Source organism: Tubulanus polymorphus, chromosome 11 (genome assembly GCF_964204645.1).
Source record: "Tubulanus polymorphus chromosome 11, tnTubPoly1.2, whole genome shotgun sequence".
In the NCBI taxonomy this organism is placed as follows: Eukaryota; Metazoa; Nemertea; class Palaeonemertea; order Tubulaniformes; family Tubulanidae; genus Tubulanus; species Tubulanus polymorphus.
Genome location: NC_134035.1, coordinates 4990138 through 5015512, shown reverse-complemented (window position 1 = coordinate 5015512; position 25375 = coordinate 4990138). Strand labels below are relative to the sequence as shown.

The 25375-nt window shown below is 38.3% G+C and overlaps 2 protein-coding genes across 2 annotated transcripts; one reads left to right on the top strand and one right to left on the bottom strand.

Moving 5' to 3' along the window:
* The first annotated feature begins 594 nt into the window (after nt 1–594).
* On the top strand, nt 595–23075 carry LOC141912933 (uncharacterized). Its single transcript, XM_074804365.1, has 16 exons — nt 595–622; nt 1035–1256; nt 12600–12692; nt 12900–13078; nt 14076–14253; nt 14667–14857; nt 16291–16433; nt 16531–16694; nt 17475–17620; nt 18016–18104; nt 18468–18566; nt 18656–18715; nt 18828–18883; nt 19488–19615; nt 19813–19955; nt 20487–23075. The coding sequence occupies exons 1-16, from the start codon at nt 595–597 to the stop codon at nt 20776–20778; spliced, it is 2211 nt and encodes a 736-aa protein (XP_074660466.1). The 3' UTR covers nt 20779–23075.
* On the bottom strand, nt 22068–24882 carry LOC141912932 (ketimine reductase mu-crystallin-like). Its single transcript, XM_074804364.1, has 4 exons — nt 24737–24882; nt 24173–24329; nt 23588–23771; nt 22068–22171 (listed from the first exon to the last, which is right to left on the bottom strand). The coding sequence occupies exons 1-4, from the start codon at nt 24880–24882 to the stop codon at nt 22068–22070; spliced, it is 591 nt and encodes a 196-aa protein (XP_074660465.1).
* Nucleotides 24883–25375: the final 493 nt, after the last annotated feature.

The following is a 25375-nucleotide window of genomic DNA, read 5'->3' as shown; positions in this document are numbered from 1 at the left end:
CAAGTAAAAGTTAATTTTAACTATGGTTTTTATCCACCCGTTATTTTTAACTAACTTTCATCAACTGATCCCTGCTCAATGGTTGTACACAAAGTACCCAATAGACTTAGCCTATAAGGGAACATTTCTGTTTAATTTTTAGATGCGATAGGCTTCATTGCTTGCTAGGCCTCGTTGCTCATTGAAATGAAGAATGATATTGGCAGGAATAGAAGATTGTGGCGTGATAATGGTCGTTCAGTTTCAACATATGTTATATACGTATTAACGCTGCTGTTGACAGTAACTACTACAATCTTCATCATACGACAAGATGGTAAGTTTAAACAGAAATATAAAAGGTGTTACTGAGGGTCTCTTACCTTGTCATGGGCGTACTGATAATCGTACTGATCATTTTTAGCCCACTTGGGAATTTAGTCCCAGCGGGCTATTTCGCTCACTTTTCGTCCACCGTCCGTCCGTCCTTAGACGGAATCCAGTTATTTTGGGAAGTTTTGAAGACGCTTCAATGTAATGTCTTGATATTTGGGTTACACATGTATCTACCGTACACACATCTTCAGCCCAAAAACTGGCCCTGTCAAAATCAAGATGGCTGACTGGCAGCCAGTGTTGTTCGGCAAAATCTGCACTTTTTACACATTTTTGAACTTTTTGAGGGAAATTTTGGAGGCGCTTTGATCAATTACCTTGATCTTTCGTTTGTATTTAAGGGCCAATCAGCATAAGAAAAATTGGGTCGACCGGACTCAAGATGGCTGTCCTATGACCTTTTTAGTGCCCAAAAATATAGATTTTGGCCCGAATGCTGAGTCCTGTAGCTTCCTACTGGTTTGCCATTTCTAATTGCAATTTGTGATGGATATTCTCTGGAAAGGGATGTTTTATACCTGATACAGGTATTTTTGATCAGCCTATTTTTGATTACGGCTTTAAAACTTTAAAACTTGTTTCTAATAGAAATTTGTCCCGGTTGGTTGGCCTTCCTGTGATATTTTGTGGATACAACTTATTCTTATTGTGTTTTTTAGCCAATCAACCCAGAAATTTATCGCAAAAAATCGCTGAACTGTCAAGCAGTAGATTGGTACGTTCTTCACGCGCCAGAAGAAATGTTTTCAAGCGAAGCGTCGGCGATGCAGAAAAATCTCAAATAAGCATCATTGAGAACACTTCTACTGCTGATGAATTTACAACTGCTTTTGAATTAACAACTGCTGTTGGCGCTACTGAGGAGGCATCATCGTTAAATGGTAAGAAATCGTTCGCAACCAAAACGACTAACTCTGTACAGAAGGCAACTGCTACTAACACAGTAAAATCATCCTTCATTTTACTAACGTCGTCACCGTATACTGAAACTGTAGTAAAATCACACAGTGCAGCCTCGGATCATACGCATTCGACTCGAAGTTTTCCAGTTGAAATTACCGGCACAAATGTCATTGCGTCAACTCAAACCGTTAAATCACCGTCGAGTGCAACCATATCGAATACGCATTCAACAACTGATCATGGAATCAGCTTCCATGAACCGATTATTTCAACTCAGTCTCAAGTTCCGCTTGAAATTAGCCACACAAATGTTATTGCCAAAAATACACGCTCGATTCAAATGCGGTTTAGTGATGCGGAGAAAAGCCGTTTGCCTAGGAGTGCACGAACATCACATTTGCCAACTGATAACTTAATGAGCGCGCGGATATCCAGCCAAACTCGAAGTGTTCCGATTGAAATTAGCAGCACGAATGTTTTCGCACCTCGCTCTAGCCAAACATGGTCTTCTCGTGCGAAAAAGAGCGTTTTAGAAACTAATCGTGCTAGTTTGTCGCCGTCCTTTTCTATCGATGCAAATGCTCAAACAGAACACGCTGCTGTCATCACTCCGGTTTTATCAATACTCACGAAACCAAGTACCACTGCTGTCGTCATCGATGGTTCACTTATACTTACAAAAAATGGTCAGATTATGTCAAAAAGTGATTTGGTGAGTAACACCGCTGCAGTGCAGGGAATCACTCAGGATCTGGTATTTCGAACGTCCAATTTGAGCGTACAAAATTCAACCATGGAGGAAGGAAGAATTAGTGCATCTCGACGAATCAGTCCTGGATACGATACAAAACAAATGAGTGCTACTAACGACGTTAACAGTGATGTCTCGAGTAGAATTCTAATGTTAGATAGTAGAATCTTTCCATCCTCTGTGGCAACCTCAACCTTAGCACCTACACCTGCAATTACTAATACCGGTAATGCATATTTATCCTCTATTGTAGATACTCGTAAAATGACACCCAGCATGATACGTACTAAATCTATACCTTCTACTTATAATAGTAAAAGACTATCTGTAATTGATGTACCTCTTAAATCCACTTTCTTTACTGTTACTGTTAATGAGCAATCTTTGTCTACTAATCTACTACCTTCCTTTGCAGTAGTCTCACCAATGCAGATTGAATCGTCATTGGTTTCCTCTGCTCATTCTGCATTTCATTCTCAGTTCTCTTTCAGTAAGCGACGCTTCCCAACGCAATCTACTCTTCCTCTTAGTCCATTTCCGCGCAGACCTACCTCACTTGCTTCATTATCTTCGTTGACGAGTACTTTGTCTACATTGTCTCAAACATTGCCACCTTCTACCAATCCTGTTAGTTCTCTTTTACCAAGTCAAACTCGAAACGATATTTCGTCATCTACTAAAATTATTCTATCAACCAGTGGTATAATTCTCACTCAAAAATTGTCCTCTTCTACCGAACCTGTTAGTTCTCTTTTACGAAGTCTACCATCAACTAGTGGCCTATTTACCAGTAGTATGATCATAACTCCAACATTGTCATTTTCTACCAAACCTACTAGTTCTATTTTACCAAGTCTCTCGTCAACAACTGGTCCATCAACCAGTGGTATAATCACTACTCAAACATTGCCCTCATCTACCAAACCTGTTAGTTCTATTTTACCAAGTCTATCATCAACAAGTATTCTATCAACCAGTGGTATAATCACCACTCCAACATTGCCCTCATCTACCAAACATGTTAGCTCCATTTCAGCAAGTCTATCATCAACAGCTGCTCCTTCAACCACTGGTATAATCACCACTCAAACATTGTCCTCTTCTACAAAACCTGTTAGTTCTCTTTTACCAAGTCTATCATCAACTAGTCCATCTACCAGTGGTATAATCACCACTCAGTCATTGTCCTCTTCTACCAAACCTGTTAGTTCTATTTTTCCAAATCTATCATCAACAGCTGATCCATCAACAGGTGGTATAATCACCTCTCAAATATTGCCCTCTTCTCCGAAAACTGTTAGTTCTATCTTACCAAGTCTATCATCAACAAGTGGCCCATTAACCAGTGGTATGATTACCACTCAAATATTGTTCTCTTCTACCAAAATTGTTAGTTCTATTTTACCAAGTCTATCATCATCTACTGTGCCATCATCTACTGGTATAATCACCACTCAGGCATTGCCGTCTTCTACCGAACGTGTTAGTTCTCATTTGCTAAATCCATCATCAGCAGTGGTTCCATCAACCAGTGGTATAATCACTACTCAAACATTGCCCTCATCTACCAAACCTGTTAGTTCTATTTTACCAAGTCTATCATCAACAAGTATTCTATCAACCAGTGGTATAATCACCACTCCAACATTGCCCTCATCTACCAAACATGTTAGCTCCATTTCAGCAAGTCTATCATCAACAGCTGCTCCTTCAACCACTGGTATAATCACCACTCAAACATTGTCCTCTTCTACCAAACCTGTTAGTTCTCTTTTACCAAGTCTATCATCAACTAGTCCATCTACCAGTGGTATAATCACCACTCAGTCATTGTCCTCTTCTACCAAACCTGTTAGTTCTATTTTTCCAAATCTATCATCAACAGCTGTTCCATCAACAGGTGGTATAATCACCTCTCAAATATTGCCGTCTTCTACCGAACGTGTTAGTTCTCATTTGCTAAATCCATCATCAGCAGCGGTTCCATCAACCAGTGGTATAATCACCCCTCAAACATTGTCCACTTCCCCAAGAACTGTTAGTTCTATTTTGCCAAGTCTATCATCAACAAGTGGCCAATTAACCAGTGATATAATTACTACTCAAACATTGTCCTCCTCCACCAAACATGTTAGTACTCTTTCGCCAAGTCTATCATCAACCAGTCCATCAACAAGTGGTATAATTACCACTCGACTTCACTCTTTTACCAAACCTTCACATTTCTCAATTCTATCATCATCAACTCTTCCGCTAACCAGTGGTTTAATCATCACTCAAATATTGTCCTCTTCTACCAAACCTGTTAGTTCTATTTTACCAAGTCTATCATTAACTACTGTTCCATCATCTACTGGTATAATCACCACTCAAACATTGTCCTCTTCTACCAAACCTGCTAGTTCTATTTCAGCAAGTCCATCATCAATTGGTCCATCGACGAGTGGTATAATTACCACTCAACTATTGTCCTCTTCTACCAAACCTTTTAGTTCTCTTTTCTCAAGTGTATCATCATCAACTCATCAACTAACCAGTGGTTTAATCATCACTCAAACATTGTCCTCTTCTGCCAAACCTGTTAGTTCTCATTCGCCAAGTCTATCAACAACTTTTCCATCAACCAGTGATATATTTATCACTCAAACATTGTCCACTTCTACTGAACCTTTTAGTTCTCTGATATCAAGTCTATCATCAGCAACAGGTCCACCAACCAGTGGTATAATCACCACTCAAACATTGTCCTCTTCTACCAAACCTGCTAGTTCTATTTCAGCAAGTCTATCATCAATTGGTCCATCGACCAGTGGTATAATTACCACTCAACTATTGTCCTCTTCTACCAAACCTTTTAGTTCTCTTTTCTCAAGTGTATCATCATCAACTCATTCACTAACCAGTGGTTTAATCATCACTCAAACATTGCCCTTTTCTGCCAAACCTGTTAGTTCCCATTCGCCAAGTCTATCAACAACTTTTCCATCAACCAGTGGTATATTTATCACTCAAACATTGTCCACTTCTACTGAACCTTTTAGTTCTCTTATATCAAGTACATCATCAGCAACTGGTTCAGCGACCAGTGGTAAAATCACCACTCAAACATTGTCCACTTCTACCAAACCTGCTGGTTCTATTTCAGCAAGTCTATCATCAACTGGTCCATCAACCAGTGGTTTAATCATCAGTCAAACATTGCCCTCTTCTACCAAACCTTTTAGGTCTCTTTTTTCAAGTGTATCATCATCAACTCACCCACTAACCAGTGGTTTAATCATCACTCAAACATTGCCCTCTTCTACCAAACCTGGTAGTCCTATTTTACCAAGTCCATCACCTACTGGTCCACTAACAAGTGATATAATTACCAATCAACTATTCTCCTCTTCTACCAAACAATTTACTTCTCTTTTATCAAGTCTATCATCATCAACTAATCAACTAACCAGTGGTTCAATCATCACTCAAACATTGTCCTCTTCTGCCAAACCTGTTAGTTCTCATTCGCCAAGTCTATCAACAACTTTTCCATCAACCAGTGATATATTTATCACTCAAACATTGTCCACTTCTACTGAACCTTTAAGTTCTCTTATATCAAGTCTATCATCAGCAACAGGTCCATCGACCAGTGGTATAATTACCACTCAACTATTGTCCTCTTCTATCAAACCTGCTAGTTCTATTTCAGCAAGTCAATCATCAATTGGTCCATCGACCAGTGGTATAATTACCACTCAACTATTGTCCTCTTCTACCAAACCTTTTAGTTCTCTTTTCTCAAGTGTATCATCATCAACTCATTCTCTTACCAGTGGTTTAATCATCACTCAAACATTGCCCTCTTCTGCCAAACCTGTTAGTTCCCATTCGCCTAGTCTATCAACAACTTTTCCATCAACCAGTGGTATATTTATCACTCAAACATTGTCCACTTCTACTGAACCTTTTAGTTCTCTTGTATCAAGTACATCATCAGCAACTGATTCATCGACCAGAGGTAAAATCAACACTCAAACATTGTCCTCTTCTACCAAACCTGTTAGTTCTATTTCAACAAGTCTTTCATCAACTAATCCATCAACCAGTGGTATAATCATCACTCAAACATTGTCCTCATTTACCAAACCTGTTAGTTCTATTTCACCAAGTCTTTCATCAAATGGTCCATCAACCAATGAAATAATCACCACTCAAACATTATCCTCTTCTACCAAACCTGTTAGTTCTATTTCACCAAGTCTTTCATCAACTGGTTCATCAATCAGTGGTATTATCATCACTCAAACGTTATCCTCATTAACCAAACCTGTTAGTTCTCTTTTACCAAGTCCATCAATTGGTCCATCAGCCAGTGATATGCTTACCACTCAAACTGTGCCCTTTTCTACGAAACCTGATAGTCCTACTTTACCAAATCCATCAGCGACTGGTCCACCAACAAGTGGTATGATTACCACTAAAATATTCTCTTCTACCAAACCTTTTACTGCTCTTTTATCAAGTCCGTCGTCATCAACTCATCCACTAACCAGTGGTTTAATCATCACTCAAACATTGTCCTTTTCTGCCAAACCTGTTAGTTCCGATTCACCAAGTCTATCAACAACTTTTCCATCAACAAGTGGTATATTTATCACTCAAACATTGTCCACTTCTACTGAACCATTTAGTTCTCTTATATCAAGTCTATCATCAGCAACAGGTCCATCAACCAGTGGTATAATCACCACTCAAACATTGTCCTCTTCCACCAAACCTGCTAGTTCTATTTCAGCAAGTCTATCATCAATTGGTCCATCGACCAGTGGTATAATTACCACTCAATCATTGTCCTCATTTACCAAACCTTTTAGTTCTCTTTTCTCAAGTGTATCATCATCAACTCATCCACTAACCAGTGGTAAAATCACCACTCAAACATTGTCCTCTTCTACCAAACCTGTTAGTTCTATTTCAACAAGTCTTTCATCAACTGGTTCATCACTCAGTGGTATTATCATCCCTCAAACGTTATCCTCATTAACCAAACCTGTTAGTTCTTTTTTACCAAGTCCATCATCAACTGGTCCATCAGCCAGTGATATGATTACCACTCAAACATTGTCCTCTTCTACGAAACCTGATAGTCCTATTTTACCAAGTCCATCAGCAACTGGTCCACCAACAAGTGGTATGATTACCACTAAAATATTCTCCTCTTCTACCAAACCTTTTACTGCTCTTTTATCAAGTCCGTCGTCATCAACTCATCCACTAACCAGTGGTTTAATCATCACTCAAACATTGTCCTCTCCTGCCAAACCTGTTAGTTCCAATTCACCAAGTCTATCAACAACTTTTCCATCAACAAGTGGTATATTTATCACTCAAACATTGTCCACTTCTACTGAACCTTCTAGTTTTCTTATATCAAGTCTATCATCAGCAACAGTTCCATCAACCAGTGGTATAATCACCACTCAAACATTGTCCTCTTCTACCAAACCTGTTAGTTCTATTTCATTAAGTCTATCGTCAACTGGTCCATCAAACAGTGGTTTAATCATCACTCAAACACTGCCCTCTTCTAGCAATATTGTTAGTTCTAATTTACCAAGTCTATCATCAATTGGTCCATCGACGAGTGGTGTAATTACCACTCAACTATTGTCCTCTTCTACCAAACCTGTTAGTTCTATTTCATTAAGTCTATCATCAACTGGTCCATCAAACAGTGGTTTAATCATCACTCAAACACTGCCCTCTTCTAGCAATCTTGTTAGTTCTATTTTACCAAGTCTATCATCAATTGGTCCATCGACGAGTGGTGTAATTACCACTCAACTATTGTCCTCTTCTACCAAACCTTCTAGTTTTCTTTTCTCAAGTGTATCACCATCAACTCATCCACTAAACAGTGGTTTAATCATCACTCAGATATTGCCCTCTTCTACCAAACCTGTTAGTTCTATTTCACCAAGTCTTTCATCAACTGGTCCATCAACCAGCGGTATATTTATCACTCAAACATTGTCCACTTCTAGTGAACCTTTTAGTTCTCTTATATCAAGTCTATCATCAGCAACAGGTCCATCGACCAGTGGTATAATTACCACTCAACTATTGTCCTCATCTACCAAACCTTTTAGTTCTCTTTTCTCAACTGTATCATCATCAACTCATCCACTAACCAGTGGTTTAATCATCACTCAAACATTGCCCTCTTCTACTAAACCTGGTAGTCCTATTTTACCAAGTCCATCACCTACTGGTCCACTAACAAGTGGTATAATTACCAATCAACTATTCTCCTCTTCTGCCAAACAATTTACTTCTCTGTTATCACGTCAATCATCATCAACTCATCAACTAACCAGTGGTTTAATCATCACTCAAACATTGTCCTCTTCTGCCAAACCTGTTAGTTCTCATTCGCCAAGTCTATCAACAGCTTTTCCATCAACCAGTGATAAATTTATCACTCAAACATTGTCCATTTCTACTGAACCTTTTAGTTCTCTTATATCAAGTCTATCATCAAAAACAGGTCCATCAACCAGAGGTATAATCACCACTCAAACATTGTCCACTTCTACCAAACCTGCTAGTTCTATTTCAGCAAGTCTATCATCAACTCTATCAACCAGTGGTTTAATCATCACTCAAACATTGCCCTCTTCTACCAAACCTGGTAGTCCTATTTTACCAAGTCCCTCAGCAACTGGTCCACCAACAAGTGGTATAATAACCACTAAAATATTCTCTTCTACCAAACCTTTTACTTCTCTTTTATCAAGTCCATCATCATCAACTGATCCACTAACCAGTGGTTTAATCACCACTCAAACATTGTTCACTTCTACCAAACCTGCTAGTTCTATTTCACCAAGTCTTTCATCAAATGGTCCATCAACCAGTGAAATAATCACCACTCAAACATTATCCTCTTCTACCAAACCTGTTAGTTCTATTTCACCAAGTCTTTCATCAACTGGTTCATCACTCAGTGGTATTATCATCCCTCAAACGTTATCCTCATTAACCAAACCTGTTAGTTCTTTTTTACCAAGTCCATCATCAACTGGTCCATCAGCCAGTGATATGATTACCACTCAAACATTGCCCTCTTCTACGAAACCTGATAGTCCTATTTTACCAAGTCCATCAGCAACTGGTCCACCAACAAGTGGTATGATTACCACTAAAATATTCTCCTCTTCTACCAAACCTTTTACTGCTCTTTTATCAAGTCCGTCGTCATCAACTCATCCACTAACCAGTGGTTTAATCATCACTCAAACATTGTCCTCTCCTGCCAAACCTGTTAATTCCAATTCACCAAGTCTATCAACAACTTTTCCATCAACAAGTGGTATATTTATCACTCAAATATTGTCCACTTCTACTGAACCTTTTAGTTCTCTTATATCAAGTCTATCATCAGCAACAGTTCCATCAACCAGTGGTATAATCACCACTCAAACATTGTCCTCTTCTACCAAACCTGTTAGTTCTATTTCATTAAGTCTATCATCAACTGGTCCATCAAACAGTGGTTTAATCATCACTCAAACACTGCCCTCTTCTAGCAATCTTGTTAGTTCTATTTTACCAAGTCTATCATCAGTTGGTCCAACGACGAGTGGTGTAATTACCACTCAACTATTGTCCTCTTCTACCAAACCTTTTAGTTTTCTTTTCTCAAGTGTATCACCATCAACTCTTCCACTAAACAGTGGTTTAATCATCACTCAGATATTGCCCTCTTCTACCAAACCTGTTAGTTCTATTTCACCAAGTCTTTCATCAACTGGTCCATCAACCAGCGGTATATTTATCACTCAAACATTGTCCACTTCTAGTGAACCTTTTAGTTCTCTTATATCAAGTCTATCATCAGCAACAGGTCCATCGACCAGTGGTATAATTACCACTCAACTATTGTCCTCTTCTACCAAACCTTTTAGTTCTCTTTTCTCAACTGTATCATCATCAACTCATCCACTAACCAGTGGTTTAATCATCACTCAAACATTACCCTCTTCTACTAAACCTGGTAGTCCTATTTTACCAAGTCCATCACCTACTGGTCCACTAACAAGTGGTATAATTACCAATCAACTATTCTCCTCTTCTACCAAACAATTTACTTCTCTGTTATCACGTCAATCATCATCAACTCATCAACTAACCAGTGGTTTAATCATCACTCAAACATTGTCCTCTTCTGCCAAACCTGTTAGTTCTCATTCGCCAAGTCTATCAACAGCTTTTCCATCAACCAGTGATATATTTTTCACTCAAACATTGTCCACTTCTACTGAACCTTTTAGTTCTCTTATATCAAGTCTATCATCAACAACAGGTCCATCAACCAGTGGTATAATCACCACTCAAACATTGTCCACTTCTACCAAACCTGCTAGTTCTATTTCAGCAAATCTATCATCAACTCTATCAACCAGTGGTATGATTACCACTCAAACATTGCCCTCTTCTACCAAACCTGGTAGTCCTATTTTACCAAGTCCCTCAGCAACTGGTCCACCAACAAGTGGTATAATAACCACTAAAATATTCTCTTCTACCAAACCTTTTACTTCTCTTTTATCAAGTCCATCATCATCAACTGATCCACTAACCAGTGGTTTAATCACCACTCAAACATTGTTCACTTCTACCAAACCTGCTAGTTCTATTTCACAAAGTCTTTCATCAACTGGTCCATCAACCAGTGTTATAACCATCACTCAAACATTGTCCTCATTTACCAAACCTGTTAGTTCTCTTTTACCAAGTCCATCATCATCTGGTCCATCAACCAGTGGTTTAATCATCACTCAAACATTGCCCTCTACTACCAACCCTGGTAGTCCTATTTCACCAAGTCCCTCAGCAACTGGTCCACGAACAAGTGGTATAATTACCACTAAGATATTCTCTTCTACCAAACCTACTAGTTCTCTATTATCAAGTCCATCATCATCAACTGATCCACTAACCAGTGGTTTAATCATCACTCAAACATTGTCCTCTCCTGTCAAACCTGTTAGTTCCCATTCACCAAGTCTATCAACAACTTTTCCATCAACCAGTGGTATATTTTTCACTCAAACATTGTCCGCTTCTACTGAACCTTTTAGTTCACTTATATCAAGTCTATCATCAGCAATAGGTCCATCAACCAGTGGTATAATCACCACTCAAACATTGTCCTCTTCTACCAAACCTGCTAGTTCTATTTCAGCAAGTCTATCATCATCTGGTCCATCAACCAGTGGTTTAATCATCACTCAAACATTGCCCTTTTCTACCAAACCTGTTAGTTCTATTTCAGCCAGTCTATCATCAACCAGTGGTTTAATCATCACTCAAACACTGCCCTCTTCTAGTAATCTTGTTAGTTCTATTTTACCAAGTCTATCATCAATTGGTCCATCGACCAGTGGTATAATTACCACTCGATTATTGTCCTCTTCTACCAAACCTTTTAGTTCACTTTTCTCAAGTCTATCATCATCAACTTATCCGCTTACCAGTGGTTTAATCACCACTCAAACATTGTCATCTTCTATCGAACCTGTTAGTTCTATTTCACCAAGTCTATCATCATTAGCTGGTCCACTTACCAATGGTTTAATCATCACTCAAACATTGTCCTCCTCTACAAAACCTGTGAGTCCTCTTTTGCCAAGTCTATCAACAACTGTTCCATCAACCAGTGGTATATCTATCACTCCAACATTGTCCACTTCTACTGAACCTTTTAGTTCTCTTATATCAAGTATATCATCAGCAACTGGTCCATCAACCAGTGGTATAATCATCACTCAAACATTGCTCTCACCTACCAAACCTGTTAGTTCTATTTTACCAAGTCTATCACCAACAAGTGGCCCATTAACCAGTGGTATAATTACCACTCAAACACTGCCCTCATCTACCAAACCTGTTGGTTCTCCTTTACCAAGTCTATCATCAACAACTGGTCCATCAACCAGTGTTATCATCGTCACTCAAACATTGTCCTCTTCTACCAAACCTGTTGGTTCTCCTTTACCAAGTCTATCATCAACAACTGGTCCATCAACCAGTGTTATCATCGTCACTCAAACATTGTCCTCTTCTACCAATCCTGTCAGTTCTCCTTTAACAAGTTTATCATCAATAGCTGATCCATCTACGAGTGGTACAATCACCACTCAAACATTTTCCTCCTCCACCAAACATGTTATTTCTCTACCACCAAGTTTATCATCAACAACTGGTCCACCAACAAGTGGTATCGTCATCACTCAAACATTGCCCTCTTCTACCAAACCTGTTAGTTCTCTTTTACCAAGTAATCCTAGTATATTGTCAACTTTTATTCCAACTGATTCTATTTCTGAATCTGTGACCATTTCATTTTCTAGATCTATTATTATTACTCAAACCATATCTTCATCTTTAAAGTCACTTTCTAGTATTTCTGGTATGTCTACTATGAATGTTCCTACTAGCTCACTGGTCTCTGGGGTCGTTACGGCAAGCACTGTTTTTACGAGTTCACCTATACATGGTTCACCTACTGTCTCTTCCTCAGCTTCCCAGTCACCACCAACACCTGTTTCAGTCAATCCTACAGCGGTTACTGTTAGTAAGCTCCGAAGATACTCCAACTTCTGGGTCAATACAAGTAAGTTACACATTTTTTTCTCATTTCCAGGGAAATAGCTATTTTTGATATTGTAACACTCGTTGAAAATAAGAAACCAACCAAAATCAACTGAATCAAACTTTTGAGTTAAACATTTTTGTGTGTAATTTGGTGTCCAGTTAACAGTGATACTCTTTCTACCAATAGATATAGATATATATTGTGTCTTTATTGTGTTCGTTTCAGTTTTGAGCGTGCCCAGATTGAGGACTGTGTATAATGCAACCTATCAGGCTATTTTGGAAGAAAGATTAGCTTTAGCAATAGCAGCAGGATTCGTCCGTCTGCGTGAAAAAGATTTGCGCGTTCGTAGGTCGTTTCGTCGAGTTAAACGTGCTGCAAAATCTGCAGATTTAGCTGTTCAGGTATAACCCGAAATTACTGATGATTTTATGAGTAGAAGGATTTTGCAGTAGTTGAAGCTCTGATTTTTTCAACTTTAAAATTTTGAATCGTGACTTTTTTCTCTGTCATTTACTTTTTCCTGAATTGTGCTATTATAGTTTGTTGATAGTCTCAGTATTTTCGTTAAAATTTTTGTTTCCAAACACTGGCATTCCCGGATATTATTTCATATACTATGACCATTAGCCCCGACATCCTTATCTATATACGGTATTTCATACATTTTTTGACTTGTCGATAATTTTCAGATGAGAAGAATTGAATTGATTGATCTAGGTAAAACACACACAACATATACATAAAACACACTAAATGATGCTTCCAGCTCAATATTCGTTCTCGTGAATAAATGCTTTCATCGATATATATCTATTCTGTATACCGTAGAATATGCTCCACTAACGCGATAGTTTAAAATGAATGATACAGTACCGGTAGTTATTATGGTAGATTAGTACTAGCTTATATACGCATGATTTCTGTTTATGAATATATATATTGTATTTGTATGAATTCTCTTGATCTTTCGCGGTTGAGAGTGGTTTGACCACATCATCTACAGCGCAGAAGTTGATAAAGACTGCACTGGCGCTGGCTAGATTTATGAAATCATCTCATATTGATGGAACACTCGCCTTCGCCGTAGGCCTGCCTTGCATTGCGCACACTGGTGTCTATAGCATGAAGATGCCTCGCAGTACAGTTGTAATACTTAAGATTCATACAGCACGCAATCGAGCCCTCTGAATGCTTTACAAAAGCCTACTTTTATATCATAAACTCTAGCCTATTTCTCTAACTCTGCGCCACTCTGCCACTAGCTCCAGGGTTGAGAGAGGGGTGAAGTGATATCCAAGCTACTACTCAGCATTCAGATGAGTCATCTATTTGTTACAAAACTAAGTAACGTATACGTGGTTGTGTGTAATTCATTTATGTATGTTTCTCAATTTTCAGCTGATCGATGTCAGTCGAGGTTCAGTTTCTACTGAAGTCATCGTTACTCACGTTACAGCGAATAAGACAAATAATAATTCGTTCGTGCCCGCGAAAGATGTGATAGCCGCTTTGAACACGTTTTCCAAACAAGAGTTAGCGTTACAGTTGCAAGAAGTCGTTACCACCAATGCAGAACGTATGATTTATTAGTTGTATTTTCTAACGTCTATTTTAACTTGACTTGAGAGCATATCAGGTGGTCTAGCTCGGTCTGTTTTGGTGGTACATACCTGATAAAAGTCTTCTTAGGGCCAGAAAGGACTGGCAGTTGACCTAAAAGATTAATTTGGAGTCAATTTTCTATATTTAACCCCTTTCAATGAAGACTTTTTGGATTATCCTTCTATACAGTTTCAAATTGATTAAAAATTAATGTATTAGGTCAACTGCCAGTCCTTTCTGGTCCTAATAAGACTTATATCATATATGTACCACCAAAAATGACTGAGCTAGGCCACCTGATTTGCAAGCAAGTTGAAATAGACATAAGATGAGACAATCATTCATTCCTTGTCTACCACCCATCTATTTTCATTTCTTTTTAAACAGCTTTTTACAAAACGCCGACCCCGACGCCGGAACTAGAAAAACCGTTCTGGATAATCGGAGCCGTTTTTGGTGCGATTGTCGTCGTTTTCTTCTGCTGTTGGATTTCGCTGTGTATATATTATCGATTCTGTCGTCAAGCTCCTGCCACACGACCTGATTCTTCATCGCCGAATCAACACAAATTCATTCCCGTAAGAAATTAGTGCCGCAAACCTGTCATTCACTGATTGAGATTTCTATTTATAATCATTTTTCAGTGGTTGAACATTTCGAAATAATTTTAGATTTCGATTTTTAGCCCACTTGGGACTTTAGTCCCAGCGGGCTATTGCGTTCACTTTTCGTCCGTCGTCCATCCGTCCATCATAGCGTTCGTCCGTCCGTAGACGGAATCCAGTTATTTTGGGAAGTTTTGAAGACGCTTCAAGGTAATGTCTTGATATTTGGGTTACACATGTATCTACCCTAGACACATCTTCAGCCCAAAAACTGGCCCTGTCAGATTCAATATGGCCGACTGGCAGCCATTGTTGTTCGCCAAAATCAGCTCTTTTTACACATTTTTGAACTTTTTGAGGGAAATTTTGAAGATGCTTTGATCAATTACCTTGATCTTTCGGATATATGTGAAGTCCCCCAGGGCCCATCAGCATAACAAAAATTTGGTCGATCAGACTCGAGATGGCCGTCCTATGACCTTTTTAGTGCCCAAAAATGTTACTTTTGGCCCAAATTCTGAGTCCTGTAGCTTCCTACTGGTTTATCATTTCTCATTGCAATTTGTGATGGGTATTCTTTGGAAAGAGATGTTTTATACCTGAGACAGGTATTTTTCATAAGCCAATTATGACGCAATTGGCGGCCATCTTGGTGTCAGCAGTACTCATTCATAAGTGGGTATAAATTTTTCCACATTATATTGATACCTAAGCGTATTTTGTTACCACAATCATTTAGAAAGTTGTAGCTCATAACGTGTTCTATGACTGTGGTGAGTTTCAAGGTCATTGGTTTTTGTATATGGCCACCAGGGGGCGTTGAATAATGCAATATCTTAGTATTTCTATATTATATTCGTATCAATGCATATTTTGTAACCACAATCAATTGCAAAGTTGTAGCTCATGACATCATCTATGATTGTGGCAAGTTTTAACGCCATTAGTTATTCTATATGGTCACCAGGGGGCGTTGAATAGTAGAATAACTTAGTATTTCCTTATTATATTGGTACCTAGGCATATTTTGTTACCATGTTCGATTACAAAGTTATAGTTCGTGACATGTTCTATGATTGTGGTGAGTTTCAAGGTCATTGGGTTTTGAATATGGTCACCAGGGGGCGTTGAATAGTAGAATAACTTAGTATTTCCATATTAAAGTGGTAACAAGGCATATTTTGTTATCACAATCAATTACAAAATCGTAGCTGCTGACATTTTCTATGATTGTGGTGAGTTTCAAGGTCATTGGATTCTGTATATGGTCACCAGGGGGCGTTGAATATTGAAATTGTTAGATTGTTTAGCATTTGGAACCACTTCCCAAGTGGGCATGGTGTCCCTGAACCCCTAGTTTTATGTACCGTTAACATTGCCATGTCTTTTCTCTCTGTCTCTCTTAGAATGATATTCAAGGAGGTCTAAAACCGAACAAGGCATCTGCTGAACAGTCGAAGAAAATGGCCGACCCTAAATCGATTGCTAATCGTCTGGAACGTGAACTCGACTGGGAAACGTTGAACAAACATAAATCGAAAAAATCCCGGTATTTAAAAAACTATTTTCACAACAATCTGTCAGTGGGGCTCTTCGTGTAGGGTTTTGTTTCATCTCGACTTACGCTGTTCATTTTTTCCCGCTAGGCCCGGTTGGAACGAGTCAGCACGCGGCGATGAAGTTACCGTTATCAGCGAGAACGGATCGGCGGCCGAACTGATCGTAGATAATCATCATCCACCGGTTAAAAAGAAGAAGAAGAAAGTGAATCGGCGACGCAGAAGCAGCACCGTCGCTCCCATTGACGATGGTATGATTACTTTGAAACATTTAAAAGTCTCTGAAGACTTCATATCATTATTTACCATCAAAGAAGGCCTTAGACCTATTTACAGACTTCCTCTTAGTTAAGATAGTTAGTTTCCTTTGTGATGTAGGTACATAAAGTACCTCTCTTAAATTGTTCTTTTATGATGATTCCGCTAGGAAATAAGGTTTTGTCTAAAAGTTTCTATAAAATAAGTTTTTCTCTTGTTAAGACTCATCTTGTTAATGAGCATTTCTGCTGAGGTTTTATTAAATTATCAATTATATTACACAATAATACAATGTGATATTGAGGTATGTAACAGGGCCGTCGGAACGGGGGCGGCAGATATTCTTTTTCATGTTATATCCTCTTGTAATGAATATCATGATTTTTATAGCCAGATTCACTCAGTATCAATCTCGGAGCTTGGAAAATAAAAAAATTTCTGGGGGAGAACCCCTAGACCCCTTTTGGGCTTCGCGCATTTGGTGCTCGCTGAAATACAGCTGCGCGGCAATCAGGTACTTTATCTGTTCATCAATAAAATCAATAGCCGCCCCACTGAAATTTTCCTTCCAACTGCCCTGTGTAAACTGCTGAAACGCAGTGAAGTGTAGCAGAGAAAATAGTATTATTATGATCATTTCACTAATATACGCTAGACATTCTTAGCTTTAAGAATAGCTCTCATATATTGAAAATAATGTGAGCATGTTGTGGGATATAGTGTAGTACTCAGTATACCATGGTGAACTGATCGTTACTTTGTTTATTGCGTAGATTCTCATCGGCTCGAAAACAATGCGACGACACAAACGTCACCAAGTCACTTGCAACAAGTCGACGAGATGATACATCGCAGAGAAGAACTTCCTCCGATCTTCGCAAGTCAGGGTTTGACATCACAGCCAATCAGAAACCTGCCTGTAAGTAGTAATGTAATGAAACCGGTTGAACATGCTTTGAATGAATGAAGAATTTATTTCTCAATAAATATTAGATAGTGTACATAATTTGAACAATATAGGATATCGACTTAATATCATTTATTGAGTGACTACCAAACGATAGGGGTGCCACAAAAAAACTCTAATTTTGTGTGATGATGTTGATGATGTATCTTAAAATGAGAGACCAAAACATTTTGCTTACATTTTGTACTGATTTATGCTGGCTTAAGAATTGTGGCCATTAGTTTTATGAATTGATATTGAGCGTTTCCATCATCCATGGTTTCTTTTTGGGGTTTTGGAGTTTTGGAGTTCAGAATTTTGATAATCATTAACTTCATGATGTTATGAAAGTGAAATCTGAATTTCAGATCAACCCGCGAAGGGATAGGGAAATTGATGCCGTGTTGGGTGATCCTGAATATCTGCCTGATGTTTTCACGCATGATCCTGGATATAGGTAAATTCAACCTGGTTGCAGTATTTGTCATTTTGGTGGCATATAGAAAGAATGTTGCTGTATCGTGAGTTTCTTATGACTAGTTTCATGATAGAATACAGGTATGAGTTCTCGAAAATAAACCTGGCATGGGGCGGGGGTGGCAGTTTAGCAGGAGGCGGTATATCAGGTGTTGATTGTATACTGTAGGCATTATGTTGCGCGCGACAAACCATTTTACAGTAAAGAGTTTACCTTCAAAGAATGGTGGTATATCAGGAGTTTATTGCGCCTACCGGTAGTTCTTGGATAAAGTACAGGATTCAGTTCTCTGAACCTTGTTATGGCGGAGAGTTTATTTATAATTCCATTTTGATTTTGTAGGTCGTATCGTAGTGGTGCAACCGGTGATGAAAGTTTAGAACAGGCCAGACAACGAATGCATGATTTACTGGACGAGGCTTTTTCAATGATCACACCGAGGTTTGTTATACAACTCGATATATATATATATGTATCTACTGTATACATGCAGTAATTCACAATGCACAATGTTTCGTCTATTTTCTTAGATTGCTAGAAGAACAGCATCATTCACCTGAATTGGACAAACCAGCAGAATTTTCAGAAAGGTAAGCATTGATCAGACTCGTTAGTCCTAAGGATTTCAAGGCTTAGTACCGATAGTCCATCTTTAGTATGTTTCCTCAATTAGGGGTGTATTATTTTCTATTTTGACTCTAGTTTCAGATCTGTTGCTGAAGTGGAATATAACTCAGAGTCATTCGCGCACACACCTAGTAAGTTCATCGCTGCATTTCAACATTCAAGCATTTGCTTTTTTGGTGTTAATGGTCTCAGGACAATTGCCCCCTGGACAACTGCCCCCCCTGGACAGTTGCCCCCCAGACAATTGCCCCCCAAATTTTTTATCTTAAAGTAACACAGGTATTTACTTCTGATTGATTAGACTAAGCGAACTAACTCTAGCTAATTAGTGCTAATTACTCTAGGAATGATTTAAAGTTTTTGATTGGCTAAAGTAACACTAAGACTAATTCCAATGAATTAGCCAACCTTAACTAATGCACTAATAAGTGGACTAATTAAGTTTCCTTTAATTTGGTAAGTGAATAATAATTACTCAAGGACTGATTTAAAGTTTTTGATCTGCACACAACATCAGTAATTCTATATCTCATAAATCTATATTCAATAATATACAAATGAATTTCTAAGTGAAGTATTTAGGTGGTGTTAATCCAAATCAAAAAGGATTTTATTCGGGGGGGCATTTGTCCAGGGAGAAGTGTCCTAGGGGGCAATTGTCTGGGGGCATTTGTCCGGGGGGGGGGCAATTGTCCTAGAATCTGTGTTAATCAATCTTTCTCGGGTTATTTTCAGGAGAGGAACCGCATCACACGCCGATGCATTTCCATCGAAGTGACCGTGACCGGGAATACCGCGACGTAACGTGGACTCCTTACCGTGCCGGAGATGAAATCGCGCACCTCACCTCGATGTCGAATGAGGTCGGTTGTTGAAGCTAATCTCAATATCAGAATAGTGGACTACTGTGTCTATTTTACACGTGATTAAAACACTCATTCTATAACTGCACCATCATCCAGCATCATATTTTACAATATCTCGTTCTAACTTTGAAAACTTAATAATCTGAAAACTGCTTATGGCAAATGTTATCATTAATTAAATTGGTTATTTTCAGGCCCCAGTAACGCATCATTCGGCTGATTTATCGCCGAGAAGTTTGACGACGTATTCACAGCCGACATCCCGTCGCAGTTCTATCAATGAATACACCAGTATAAACATGACTTCGGAACTTATATCAACTCCTCCGTATAATAGGTGTGTTTTCAAGCTCTGTCGAAATTTTCAGTCAACCTTTTAAATCAATCGTTTTGCGCTGAGAATAAGAAAACATCCACTGCTTCGAGAAACACAACCTACTGGGATGCGATGATGACCAATGATAAATTTTTGAATTTACCTTCAAATTTCATATTTTTGAAATAATCAATCGTCCATGTTGGTTCTTTCCTCGGTTAACTTGTTTGGTCTAACACTAGGTGTTTCAGATGGTTCTCTGAAATGAACTGTTTCAGTTTCGAGTTACAAATTACCTCTATAGACAGATGGCACTTATGAAAAAGTGTCTCTGGAAATTGAGTCAAAATGTCAAAATATCTTTGATATTTTTCCTTGTGATTGTGGATTTTCTCTCATACTCAATTCATCGTTCTAATTTTGAGATTTATCTTCGAATCAATTTTGACAATCATTGAATATGGTCGAATCATTGTCGTTTAGTTGGATACAGTTGCAATCTACATATTCCAAAAAGTCGGTTTGATTTATTTGTTTCATTCGATTTTATAGATTCCCCGCTGATGGAGGCTCCGTAGCGCCACCTATCGTAATTCATTCACCCGTCAGCTCGCGTCCCGTTTCACCGGTCGACGGTCGCATCCTTCTGGTAACTGACGAAAACGATACCGTACCGGCGCAGTCCGATCCCAATTCAACGCCAACAAATATACCAGTCCCCACTGACAACGGTGACGACTTGCAATTGGGCGATTCCCCGGCACCGTTTATCGCGTCGATTCGGGGTGAATTGTCGAAAATATCGTCGAAAATATTTGGCAATAGAACAGAAAAAAACAGTTGAATTTCGATGAATCTTCGAAGAACGGTTTCGAATATAGATGATATTTTTCTAATAAATTTTTTTATACGTTTGTGGGATTGAAAAAAAAGGCGTTACATGTACTTAAAAAGAGTGATAATGTTTTTACACGTAAAGTTGCAATCATGTAAATTTCTCCGTTAACAGCTGGTCTATTTATTGATTTTTCGTTAAATGAAATTATGTTAAGGTGTTAAAACTATATATTCGCAGAGTATTATTTAAATGTTAGATTATAGCTCATGTTTATCATTGTTTAAGTTTTAATTTTTATTTAGTTATTTTTTGTAGTGCTTTGTATATTAGATATATTTAAATGTATGCGAGTATATCCATTTTGTTATGCCGCAATATTATGGTCCGTATTTTTTTCGTAGTCAGTTTATCTTATATCATGTTTTATGCCAAACTCTTGAATCTTGATACAATATTGTTGCTCAAAAGCGAATACTCATATTCATAGTTAATTTACTGCTCTCATGATATTTTCGCCGTCCAAATATGAATATTGTTGAAATATTCTCGATCATGTATATAATATAGGTTGGTGAAGAAATCGTTAATTTAGAACGAACAAAGTACCTGTTTTATATGTACCGCGTATCGTAAATTCCAGTTATTACTGGTCGTATCGTTGCTGCGTTGATACCGCTTTGAAAAACACGACCTACTCAGATAGGATGAACTTGCCCCGGGTCAAACAGGCACGGGCTCAATTAGCTTCACCCTTGTGAGCAGTTGTCCGGGCCAAAAGCGCTCAAGCTAACGCGGCTTTACAGCCTACCAGGTTGAAATAAAGCATATTCGACGTCTTATATGCGTACGTCTGTCATCGACGAATCTGCAGATGCGCGTGTTATAAATACAAAAATGATCGCGATCGTCTGCATGCTAAAAAAGCCTGTATTTAAATAAATTCTGATTCGGTGGATTTAAGCGTAATCGATAACGATCATTTGATTGTTCATTCAAGTATTCGATGCATGAAAAAGATCTAAGATTGGAAAACTATGTGATTTAAGTTTTCACTAAGTTTAATTTATACCCGATACGATCGAGTCTTACGATCTTCGAAACAGAAATCAATTAAATGAATATGAGAACTATTGAAATATATCCAGTTTTACAATTGCTAATAATGAGATATGTAATGAATGTCAGTTAAAATACGTCCATATTACAATATTGAATGTGAAACTTAATGTCAGCTAAATTCGAAATGCGCCTAGTGTTACGCTAATCTTTGATTGTATTTCCGTGAATGTTTATTTTCATCCAGTTTGTTGATTCGACTTTCTGTCAGTGTCGGCTGCTTCTTCATTGCACTCAGAATCGTGCACGAGTTTGGCAGTAACCGCGCCTTCAATCGCCAAACCTTTAAAATGGGTAAATCAGCAAAATTCTTTCAGAATTTCGTCCCATACAAAAATAGATATCATTAATTTCATACGTAATATTACGAACTCTTGTTTATAAGGAACATATTCTCTGGTCTCCTAAAGTTCGTTACATAACTAGTTGTTACTAACAGTTAATAAATATAGTTAAACTATATTTGGTTTCAATTGAATATTTGTAAATCTACTTTCTATCGTAAGACTCATGAACACGTTCAATGTTATCAAACTGTAACTGAATTAATAATGAGTTATTTCTATTGAGAGTCATTGTTTTTTTCTGTTTCTTACGCAATGACTTGGATATAGTGATCGGATTTCTGCATAGATTTCTGCATAGATTTCTGCCTGAATAGTTTCAAATGCATCCATGTACAGTCAACTACTAATAATCCGTTGAAATATGGTGAAAATAACCCCTGTTATACCGCTATATATACTCTCTATATCCAAATGCTAAAATCCTGAATAACTGATGTAGCCGCTATATGAAGAGTTGACTGTAACACAGACAACCCGTGATATACCGCCCTCTCATATACCGTCCCACCCCTGCATACCTTGAGGTTTTCTCAATGTACATCTCGATACAAATGCATAGTAAAACACATACTCTGTGTATCGCCAAAATCGTTCTGTATGGGTGTGGGCGGTATATCGGGGGTTGACTGTAATGTAAGGTTTTCTTGGAGCAATCATTTGTCAATTGATTACTCCAAGGTTTTACGATAATGATATTGATATCATAATGTTGTATTTTAATGTTATTCTTATTTTGAATGTGTCAATTTATCGCATTGGTTAGTACGCCAAAATACGGTAACAGCCAATCGGATTTGCCAATACATTAACTTTCTTGGGTTATACTGCTTATGATGCATAGCTGTGAATTCTTTTAAAAAAGAAAAAATGGAATTTCCATGAAGAAAAAGTAAATTTTGTCCTTTCTATTTTTACCTTGGAGTGGATTATATCTCCACTTTCCGCGATGGCGGCTCGTCTGTCATCGGCGTACACGACCGAATCTCTCATTAATACAGGATCCAGTTCCTGCCACAGTCCGGTGAGATGGCTCCCAATGCTGCAATACGTTTGTGGAAACGACACATTTTTTTCTGCCTAAGAGTAAAGATTTGAATTACTCAGAACTCTAACTCATTGACTGATCGATTTGAAACAGTAGATTTTGTATAGAATACTATTTGGAAAGACTTTAAATTTCCCTGAAATTGTTTGAAGTCTGAAAAGTAAATATATTTGAAGTTACCAGAGTTACGTAATTTGAAATTGCGAAATCAATTTTACATATTTTACGCTCCTGCCTCGGTCTAAAATAAAATTTCCCAGGGTTTCGGATGATAAGATGGAAAATTGAAAATGAATTTGAAACAAACCATTGATATGAGCTCCTGGTTTGAGCCAGTCTTTAAAAACTAGCGGCTGTTTCGAGAATGTGGCTGTGATGATAATATCAGCGTTCTTCACGGCATCTTCCGCGCTTTCACAAACCTTTCCTCTACTTCCGATATGAGACACCAGTTTCTCCGATGAACTGCGCGTTCGGCTGTAAACTCGAACCTATACGTCATAAATATATGTAGTTATTCATTCTAGAAAATATTTTCTTCGAAAGTTTTATTCGGTTTTTCGAAGACATACTTCAGTGAACGAGTAAATTTACGATAACACATTCCAGTGACCTTTTCCTTGTGAGCCGGCTCTGATAATGGCCAATATTTTCGGTTCACCGCGGTAGATGCACTATATATCATAGATAAAAGGGACGTTTCAATTTCAACAGTTTTATAGGAAGACAATCATTCTGTAGCTAGACCTGTACCTTAGTGGCGACAGCAGACGCGGCTGCGGTTCTTATTTCTGACACCGAAATAGCATCAATTATCCATTTTGAAAAAAAAATATTATAAGACATTGCGAACGATTTTGATTGGAAACCACCCGGAATCTGATAGCCTTACCGAAGCCAAACAACCGATATCAGCGTGGAACAACAACAAGACGCCGTGAAAATCGAAAGTCTGAAGATTCGTCCTCTTTTTGTCGTTGTATCGCGTAAGTACCTTTATGGCGAGTGCTTGGTCGTTTGCCGAATAGCCAGGCATAGCGATCAGCATTCTGTCAAGACAATTTCTGCCCATTAATGTGATATACAAAATAGCATTTTCCCAAATAGAGTGATATCGATGTAGATCTAGGCTCATAAGCAAAAAATTAAACGCTGTAGCTGCTGTTTCATTGTAAAACCCCTATTGTTCAGTACTGAGTCCACAGAGCCGTAACGTGACCTTTTGTCGTACATGCAAAATTGGTTTGTGCCAGAACAATCTAAATCCGACGTATTTTCACAATCTATAGTTTGCGCGTTGCTTTTGGGTCCCGACCTGATTACATAAAAGGATATTACCACTTTTGATCACGATTTCTGGGTAGCAATAATTTCTTTACCCAAATGTTGATCGGAAAATGGCTTCTTTACGTCATAGAAAATAGAAATGGATAACTTGCCCGTTGTGGTCACTGACTTCAAGCCGCATACGCAAGGGTTGAATGGCGCCTCCTTCTTTACCCTTAGAAAGTTCCTGAACGCTTCTTCCAGCGCATCGACTAACGGATGGACAGGATTCAAAGCCGCGCGTACTCGCTGTTCACTGATGTATTCGGGAGTCATCCTCGCTATCAGTCGCTGTTATTTTACAAATAGATCCTCAAGATGATCAGTCCACAATCCGTGTGCGGCGATCAGCGGTAGACAGTCTGGCCGCAACAACTGCTTGATCCATTAGAGGAAACACATTAATGAATTGATTACCTTTTTAAATTATTTAATCCACCCACATTCCACATTTCAAGGAGACGTATTTTTTAATCAATGAATTGATATATCGTCACGCAGGCGTTTGGTACCTAAAATTTGCATTTGATTAGGATTCTTAGATTAAGCAATCTGAATCGTTGAAAATCTTAAACACCGAAAACAGTCCTCAAAAATTCCGGACTGAAGAGAAATATAAAAATGTTGCGGTAATTGGCTCTTTCGTCATTCTAGAAGATTCTAAAATACTTTTGAGTGTGGAAGAAATCGCGGCTAAGCTTGGCCCTAAATTTCTTTAGTGAACACCCCTTCCTTCTGACCCTAAATCTGACCTGCTGGTCTATTTATT

What these genes read in the sequence shown, in the direction of transcription:
- LOC141912933 (XM_074804365.1), top strand. Translation starts at nt 595, where the DNA reads ATGGCTGACTGGCAGCCAGTGTTGTTCG. An exon ending in GTCATTCGCGCACACACCTA is followed by an intron (nt 18,884 to 19,487) that starts GTAAGTTCATCG and finishes GGTTATTTTCAG; the next exon opens with GAGAGGAACCGCATCACACG. An exon ending in TCACCTCGATGTCGAATGAG is followed by an intron (nt 19,616 to 19,812) that starts GTCGGTTGTTGA and finishes GGTTATTTTCAG; the next exon opens with GCCCCAGTAACGCATCATTC.
- LOC141912932 (XM_074804364.1), bottom strand. Translation starts at nt 24,882, where the DNA reads ATGACTCCCGAATACATCAGTGAACAGCGAGTACGCGCGGCTTTGAAT. An exon ending in CCTTGCGTATGCGGCTTGAA is followed by an intron (nt 24,330 to 24,736) that starts GTCAGTGACCAC and finishes TTGTCTTGACAG; the next exon opens with AATGCTGATCGCTATGCCTG. An exon ending in ATATCGGTTGTTTGGCTTCG is followed by an intron (nt 23,772 to 24,172) that starts GTAAGGCTATCA and finishes TATGACGTATAG; the next exon opens with GTTCGAGTTTACAGCCGAAC.